The sequence below is a fragment of the Selaginella moellendorffii genome, unplaced genomic scaffold, assembly GCF_000143415.4.
Source record: "Selaginella moellendorffii unplaced genomic scaffold, v1.0 SELMOscaffold_19, whole genome shotgun sequence".
NCBI classification, from domain to species: domain Eukaryota; kingdom Viridiplantae; phylum Streptophyta; class Lycopodiopsida; order Selaginellales; family Selaginellaceae; genus Selaginella; species Selaginella moellendorffii.
Window position 1 is genome coordinate 2,294,657 of NW_003314280.1, and position 7,954 is coordinate 2,302,610.

At 42.4% G+C, this 7,954-nt stretch overlaps 2 protein-coding genes across 2 annotated transcripts; both read right to left on the bottom strand.

Moving 5' to 3' along the window:
- Positions 1–2,924: 2,924 nt before the first annotated feature.
- Positions 2,925–3,926, bottom strand: LOC112347042 (pentatricopeptide repeat-containing protein At4g02750-like). The gene has a single exon (XM_024677168.1). It carries the CDS (start codon positions 3,924–3,926, stop codon positions 2,925–2,927), a length of 1,002 nt encoding a protein of 333 aa, XP_024532936.1.
- A 301-nt stretch (positions 3,927–4,227) lies between these two features.
- LOC9651717 (clusterin-associated protein 1) lies at positions 4,228–5,858 on the bottom strand. Its single transcript, XM_024677403.1, has 9 exons — positions 5,822–5,858; positions 5,651–5,765; positions 5,520–5,604; positions 5,304–5,429; positions 5,123–5,245; positions 4,849–5,066; positions 4,600–4,789; positions 4,368–4,547; positions 4,228–4,314 (listed from the first exon to the last, which is right to left on the bottom strand). The coding sequence occupies exons 2-9, from the start codon at positions 5,749–5,751 to the stop codon at positions 4,234–4,236; spliced, it is 1,104 nt and encodes a 367-aa protein (XP_024533171.1). The 5' UTR covers positions 5,752–5,765; positions 5,822–5,858; the 3' UTR covers positions 4,228–4,233.
- Between the last annotated feature and the right edge of the window lie 2,096 nt (positions 5,859–7,954).

Sequence of the window (7,954 nt, forward strand, 5' to 3'; positions counted from 1 at the left end):
TCAGGCAGCCTCGTTTCCCAAACGCGCGAACTAGATAGTCTGTTAGCCTTGGCTCGACCTTGCAATCCGACACCAAACGGTTTTTCAGCTAGGCTTGAGATTTACGAGCACTTTTCCATTCCTCCGTCAGGACGTCCAGATATTCTGAAAGATGATAAACCTCAAATTCTGAGAAGGTTCTTGCGGCCGTCCTAGGATCATAAAATCCTTTGAGGTGTCGAACTTAGTTGACCACCACAAAATCCAAGATAAACTAAAATGTGTGAGGCCAAAGTGAGTCAAAGAGAGTGTAGACAAAGCCATTACCACAGTACCAGATAATTTTTACTATTTTTAACCAAAGTCTGTCAAAAATAAGGAAAATATTAACTTTAATCATTGCCAAAGTAGCTTTTGAATCTGCAAAAATGAATATATTTCATGTGTTTATTATTATTTTTTTATTAAAAGTAGAAGTATCCATGTAATTATAACTATTCATTTAGAAAGTGAATTTATTGTGCATCAAAAAATGATGATATTAGGTGGCATTCTTTACATAATAATGAAAACTTATCATGGGAGTTCACATCTCATTATTTTCTTCATCTATACATAAAGATAATGTTTGGGCAGACTTTGATGCTTATGATTTTAGATATGGTTTGATTAGGAATTTATATTTTCTCACATAATAAAATCCTTTTTATATCTTTCTAATATGTAAAGAGATTTGTTGCTTGTGTATGGTTGGGGGTGGCCACTCATGATCTCCCAAGCATCAAATGGGGTAGTGATATCCTAAATGGTATATGAATTATTCACTATAGGATTGTAATATTGTGACACCTGTGGTGCGTTCTTTCTCTCCCCGCCAGGACACAGCATCACTCTTATGCTTCTCGGTGGCGAGAAAATCCCAGACAAAGATTTCTGCCATGAAGAAAGCGTACAAATGTGTTGGTAAGTATAGCCTGTGCAACAAAATAATGGTTTATACAAAAAAATGAAATAGGATATATGTATTTATTAGTTTTAAATAAGGTATACCAAACTTTAGTCAAGAAGAATCAAAACTACTAAATAGTAAGTGTATAATAAAATAATTTTTTGTACAATAGAATGATTAATAGGATACACTTTTAGTCAAGAAGAACCAGAACTATTAGAAATAAAACTAAAGTACAGTATATAAAAATTATAATTTTTTTAATTTTTTGGAAACCTATAATAAGTGTAGTGAGTATATCTAGAATATCCAAATATAAATCTTTAATTCAATTGTTGAGATTGAGAATAAATGTTATTTAGGGGATTGAAGATTTTATAGCTTAAGTTACTCTTGGTTCTGCTGCAGCTGATGAATGAATTAGAGCAATTCCAATCTATAATCAGCGTGACAAGCTGAATTCATTTCATTAGCCTTCACAATTAATGTCATTGACTCCAGTTCTATCTTTGATGTTTGGGGGTATCCCAGCCCTCAGTTCATATACAAACAACAAATCTCTTTACAGATATAAAAAAGATTTTATTATTTGAGAAAATATAAAATTCCAAATCAAGCCAAAGGTACTATTATATAAAAATTATCTAATTTCAATATCTTATATTTATAAACATTCCTTCACTGTAAATAATTTTATTTAAATGTGCATATCATATCTAAAATTATAAGCATCAAAAAAGTCTGCCCAAACATTCGAAGACTCTTGGAGCCCCATCAGTTATCCTATATAGACTATTGCAATGTTGGTTGTTGAAACTAGTGAGAAACATTACTTACACCATGTAGCATCTCAAGAATGTCAGGATGCTTCTTTGGCAGGACATGAGTCCAAGGAAAACAACAGTACCTATTTCTGGTCATGAGGACCTACGAAGGGCATACTGTGGAGTTAAGGACATGTGGGCTAGGATGGCATGAAGTCACGGAGGTTTATTGTTGACTTGCAAAATCATAGGTGTTGCCATTGCTGGAGGGGCAATCGGGCAGTGGTTCTTCGTCCCGTTGCAATTGGTACATGTTGAACAGTTTCAATGTCTTGATAGCAGATATGGTTCTCTCAGGGTAACTTGCATCCCTCCCAATTACCAGCCCCCAAGTGAAGGCTTATGCTAGCATTTTACAATGTTGTCATTCCATAGATCACCACTTGAGGTTTGGGACATGACTCAAGATCCATCCCTAGATATGTTGTGCATGCATTTTATCTCGGTTTGTGCAAATTAAATCAAGGACATTATATTGTGTTTTTCCATACTTACGAGGATCCCACCTTGTTGCAAGTAAACATTAAGGACCCAATGGTTAAGTTGTTTGTTCCATGTTATTCTTGGTAATCCAGCCCCCAAACCTATGTGAGGACAGTGCTTGAGATCGCTGCTTGAATGCATATTCTGTTGTCCCTGACCATATAACCAAGGTACTTGTAGTTTATTACCTGATGTGCATGGCTAAAAGGGTTCCGCTTAGATCGCAAATAACTTCGAGAAAATAGAATTCACCATCCAGTCTCGAGTGAAATCTTCATTAGCTTCTTGTAAAAAAATCGGGCAGAGCGAGAAACAACTTGTCACACGCTTCAGCTGTGAGACCCCAAGCATCTGTTTGTGTAAGGCGGTCATTCGCTGCGAGAATCTGCTGAATGCGTGGGCCTGGGAGGTGGCTGGGCCTCCTACGTGTTGGGTGTAGAGTTGTGGAAGATAGTAATCTCCATGCTGTTTCAACAGCACAAAGATGGGCTTAACAGGTTTTATGAAAGCTTTATGAGGTGCTGTTCGAAGCAGCATTGCTAGCAACAGTAACAAGATTGAGCAAAAGCCCATTGTCGAGAAAAGTATTCTTTTCACTTCCCCAACTACACCTTCGCTCTCTCTCTTTCAGCGATCTCGGTGACGTGAATTACAAAAGTGGAAAAATAAAAGAAAGATTTTTTTCTATCTTACCTCCTTTCAGCTTCGAGGATTCTCTCCACCCAGTCGCTACTCTCGTCCGGAATGCTCGCTTTGAAAGGCTCTATGTCGTTTTTCCTCCTGTAGCCACACCGGTGGAACAAGTCCGCCATGCAGCCGTAGTGGAGCTTGATTGGAGCGATGTGATAGTCGCGGATCATCAGCCACAGGCAGCGCCGAGCGGTGTCTCTGGACGAGCATCCCAGCAGGAGCGAGACGAAGGAGAGCTCGTCCGGCTTGCTTCCATCCAGATCCATCACCCTCCTCAGCTCCATTGCGGTCTTGAAATCTCCCGCGTGGCTGTAAGTCGCGAAGATGATGTTCCAGGCCGGGACGTCTCGGCACGGCATCGAGTTGAAGAGCGCGATCGCCTTGTCAACGTTTCCAGCCCGTGCATGGCCTGCGAGGAGCGCAGTCCACGACACCTGATCCCGCGACGGCATTCTCTCAAAGAAATCTGCTGCGTTGGAGTTTCTGTTGAGCGAGCTTGCTGCGAGCATCGAGCTCCAAGAGACGATGTCACGAGCCGGCATCTCGTCGAAGAGTTGTTTCGCGCGCGAGAGATGCCCGTTCTGGGCATAAGCCGCGAGCATCGAGTTCCAGCACCCTTGGCTCTTGGCACCGCTTTCGAATTTATTCTTGGCGTCCTCCAGAGAGCCCTTGCGTGTTGGCTGATCGAAGCATCTGGTGAGAGCGAAGCTGGAGAGCACCAGCAACCAGGACTTGGTGTTCTTGGCGATGATCGCGTCAAACACCCGCAGGGAACATTTCAGGCAGCCTCGTTTCCCAAACGCGCGAATCAGATAGTTGCCAAAGTCTGTGTCTCTTAGCTTTGGCTCGATCCTTGCAATCCGACTCCAAACGTTTTCCAGCTGCGGCAAGCTTGTTGAAGATCTGACGAGCTCTTTCCATTCCTCCACGTCCAAAACATACCTGAGAGACAAGTGCTTAAGGCCAGTCAGGACGTCCAGGTCGCCCAAAATATTTGTCATCTTTCCGGGTCATTCTCCTGACACTGGACTTCTCGACTGAAATAGAGAAACGAGCTTTTATAGAAAATTCTTAATTATTCCACATTTAGAAAGGAATAATGTTTCGGATGCTTATAATAATAGCAAATGTCAAATACTAGAAAAAAGAGTTTGGTGGAAGGCTTTGCCAAATTGGTATTTATTGAGATAGAATATTTAGAGAAGTATGCCAATTTAATCTCAAAATAAAATTTATATATGAAAATATAGAAATAAAAAACACACACAGGAAAGAGGAAATATCTTACCACCAAAGAACTTCTCAAGCCTAGAACTCGTCATCTGTGCTGTCTTCTACTTGTTCATTACCATTGTCAGACTCGTCGTCTGAAATAGCCTCCGAGACGTCCTGGAGAAGCTGTTGATGATCACAGCAGACGAAAAATATAAAATCCTAGCTACCTTTGAAGGTGAGTGGCGAGCCTGGTTAAAGTTGAAAGAGTTCTCTTGTGGATTGGCAACAGTGTTCCCCGTCTCAGCTAATAGTGCAAAAGAGAGCTTTGAGTCGCTCCAAGAGAGCTCGCTTAGTTCCACATTATCCTTGTTATTTCCACTCTCCTCTCCTCGAAGGATTTGTAAGTTCTGTAGCAAGCTGAAGTAAGAATAATACAATCGAAACCTTGACACTTATCACCTCGTCTTGCAATTGTTGTTGGAGACGCTTCATCATAGCAAACGATTCTTGTAGTTTTTCCTGCTCTTCTTGATTGTGTGTTTCTAGTTGACTCTCTAGCCATCGTAGATTGTGGAATTTCTCGAGATAAACACCAAAAAGGCGCTGGAGCTCACTTTGGAGCACTTCGTACTCGTCAAGATATGCTGGCCTGTTCATAAAACGCAAACACAATGAGAGTTCTCCAAAAGGTTTCAATGTTATCGATACCTGACGTTTTCAAGCACCGATAGGCGCTTTTTGCACCGCTCAAGCTCCACTTTTCGTTTCTCATGTGTTATACTCAGTGATTTTTCATCCTTCTCGCAGCTATGCTGTTGCTGCTCAACCGAAGAAACTGTTTGCAGCAAACTAAAAGTACCTTCTCTAACCAAATTCTCAATCTGCTCAATGTCAGTGTTTGTCGAAGCAGCCATGTTTCGCTCTCCCTATCGCAGCATCAATCCCAAAAGTTACAAATGCAAAACCACAAGTTTATATCTACCTGAAGCTGCATTTCGGTCGCCAAATCGTCGTATAGCGTTGCTCCAGCCTTGATGATCTCTAGAACAAGTGATCGAGCTGCTTTCACATCAAATGCCCGTTTGAAGAGTGTTGTCTCTGGCAACTGCATAACCCAATGGAGAAAACATCACGAGGAAAAGAAAAACAAAATTCTCACAGACCTTTTCAGAAGAAGCTGATGCAATGGCTTGCTGAAGCAATGTGGAAACTTGGAGGAGCTCGGCCGTAGCATTGCTATCAGCCATATATAAACTTCGCAAATTCAGCTTCATCCTGGTCTTGAGAAACTAAGATCCATCAAAACAAAAAAACTTAGAAAAGAACTTGGAAAGGAAAGAGAGAAAAATAATCGGAATCGAGCAATGACGATGAATCACCATGACCCGGCCAGCAGACTTGAGAAATGCAATTCGACCCTCTTCCGTCGAAACGTCGCCGTGGAGCTGGACTTCAGGATCATACCTACAAATTCTATCTTCCAAGAATCCAAAGATTGCCAGATTATTACCTCGGAAGAAGCCAGCGGATACAGCTCGCCACTGTATCGAAATGTGGAGTCCGGAAGCTCTCCATTGACAGGCCATCGCCCGGATATCCCAGAGATTTCATGGATTCGATGAATTCTGGAGCTCCAAAGAGAGATTTAGAAGATTTGTCTCGAGAAAGAAGAAGATCGTACTTCGTATCAGGGCGTGAGAGCAAGAAGGCACTGTCGCCATCGCCATCGCCATCGCCATCGCTAGCCCTAAAACTTTGCCGCGCTCCACATCCAACGGCCCAAGATCCAACGGTGGGGATTCGCTCGCGGCGGAGTGACCGCCCCATAAGCCCCAGGAATCAAGAAAGTGAGGATCTTACGGCCGACAGCGATTACACTTCCTGTGGGAAGCGCTCTCCGCAATCAAGATCGGCGAGATCGATAGCGGATCACAGAGAAAGAATAAATTTGATCCTGTGCCCGCGATCCTGCGGTTTTGGCTCTAACGAAGGGGAGGCCGTAGAGCACGAAGAGCGTCGCGACATAAGGGCTTGAGAAGTCACCCGTGGTATGGTTCTTGACGATCTTATGGAAGGTTGGCCTGTCAAGCAAATGTCATGCCCGAAAAAGCGTCCAGTAGAAATTTCAATATATATTCCAAGTGGACTTTTTGGCTATTTTTTGTCATTTCTTTTCATAATCAACTTGCTTTCCAAGTCAAACTTTGTAACAAAGCCAAAGTGATATTTTAAGTGAAGGATTCTCCAAGCAACCAGATCGTCCAAGAAACTCAATGAGACTGAAGGCATTGTATCTAGTGCTGTTGCAGATTTTTTGCCTTTCTCGGTGCTCATGCATGCGCTTTGACGAGGCATCTATACCAGGTAGGCTCAACCTCCAGCAAGTCGTCATCATGGAGATCCGCATTCGCTCCTTCATCAGAACTAATATTCAACCAGATATATTTTATAATTCGCAGTCATGGGGAGAAACTCTCCAAATTGATACTGACAATTTTTGCATTGTAAGGCTAACACTCTTCACCATGGAATCAGATGGAAGTTGTAGCCTTGGACCCTCCCCAATGAGACTCCGGGGATCTTCTCTCATACAAATAAGTAATTATCTGGTTGATCGAATTGGAGAAGCAGCTCGCATGTATGGCTATGGTCGCATTATGGCCGTCTCAGGACTTCTAAGCATTGATTATCGGATTTACTCCACATCCCTGCCACAAGCGACACATATTAGTCAACCTTTAGAGATTGTCCTCAATATTAATCCTTCCAACTCAACTCTTAACTCTACTCGAGAGTTGTATGGCCAAAATGAGTGCTATGCTTTTCGCTCTGGAATGGTGAGTGGAGAGCGAGGAGCGCTTGGATCTGACCTCTACAGCGGCTCTCGTCTTGTGTCTCCCAACGGCTTCTACGAGCTCGTTTTGAAAAACGACTGTAACTTGGTGCTATTAGCGATGGGATGGAAAGAGCTTTGGTCGAGTTCCACAGCTGGAAAAGGTGTTAGATGTGTACTCACTCTCCAGAGGGATGGGAACTTGGTGCTCTTAGGAGGAGATGGAAGAGGTATCTTTGCATCAAACATTTATTGTCAGCCACAGCCTCACTGCATCTTTGGAACCAATTTGGTGCTTGAAAATAGTGGATCCGTTTCAATCTATCGTGCCTCCGGGCCTATGCTTCTCTTATGGCGACGGCCATGAAAGCGGCCAAGCAATGAATAAAAGCTTCTTGATCCAGCTCATACCGCAGCAAGAGAAGAGTTCCAAGCTTCAGAGATTGTCCACAGGTAACCGTAGCAAGGCTCGCAACACGGGTGATCCAGAGTGCTCTGAGTTCATAGCGACCATGGCAACGGTCAAGAACTGGGTTATGGGCTATGAAGTAAGATATATAAATTTCTGGTTTAAAAGAAGTTTGAGATTATTCAGAGAATATTACTTTTTGGTGTTTATAATGTTTAAAATCCTCAAATTCAAAAAAATTGGATTCCCTCCCTAAGTCCTTCAATCCTTTCTAATTGTTCAAGTAATCATGCGGTCCATTGAATGTCTTGTTCCTGGTTGCTCTCAACGTGTGTGGGATCCTCAAGCAATGGGACCAGGATTCAGGATAGGATTCATCACCAGATCCAAGATAAGCGAGATTGAGAATGCCCTTATGAGCATGTAAAGTGTGGAATTTTGGATCTTGTAAAAGAGCTTTTTGACTGATTGGAGGAAGAATGTTATCAACTGGACAATTTTGGTCTAGGTGTTTTTGGAGAATCGGCATTTTCGGTGGGTGGATAAAGCCAAAGAGATCTCAAAAAGATGGT

Coding starts and splice junctions, on each gene's coding strand:
- LOC112347042 (XM_024677168.1), bottom strand. CDS start 3,926: ATGACAAATATTTTGGGCGACCTGGACGTCCTGACTGGCCTTAAGCAC.
- LOC9651717 (XM_024677403.1), bottom strand. CDS start 5,751: ATGAAATCTCTGGGATATCCGGGCGATGGCCTGTCAATGGAGAGCTTC. Junction 5,246..5,303: donor CATCAGCTTCTTCTGAAAAG/GTCTGTGAGAAT, acceptor TGGGTTATGCAG/TTGCCAGAGACAACACTCTT. Junction 4,548..4,599: donor AACAACAATTGCAAGACGAG/GTGATAAGTGTC, acceptor AGCTTGCTACAG/AACTTACAAATCCTTCGAGG.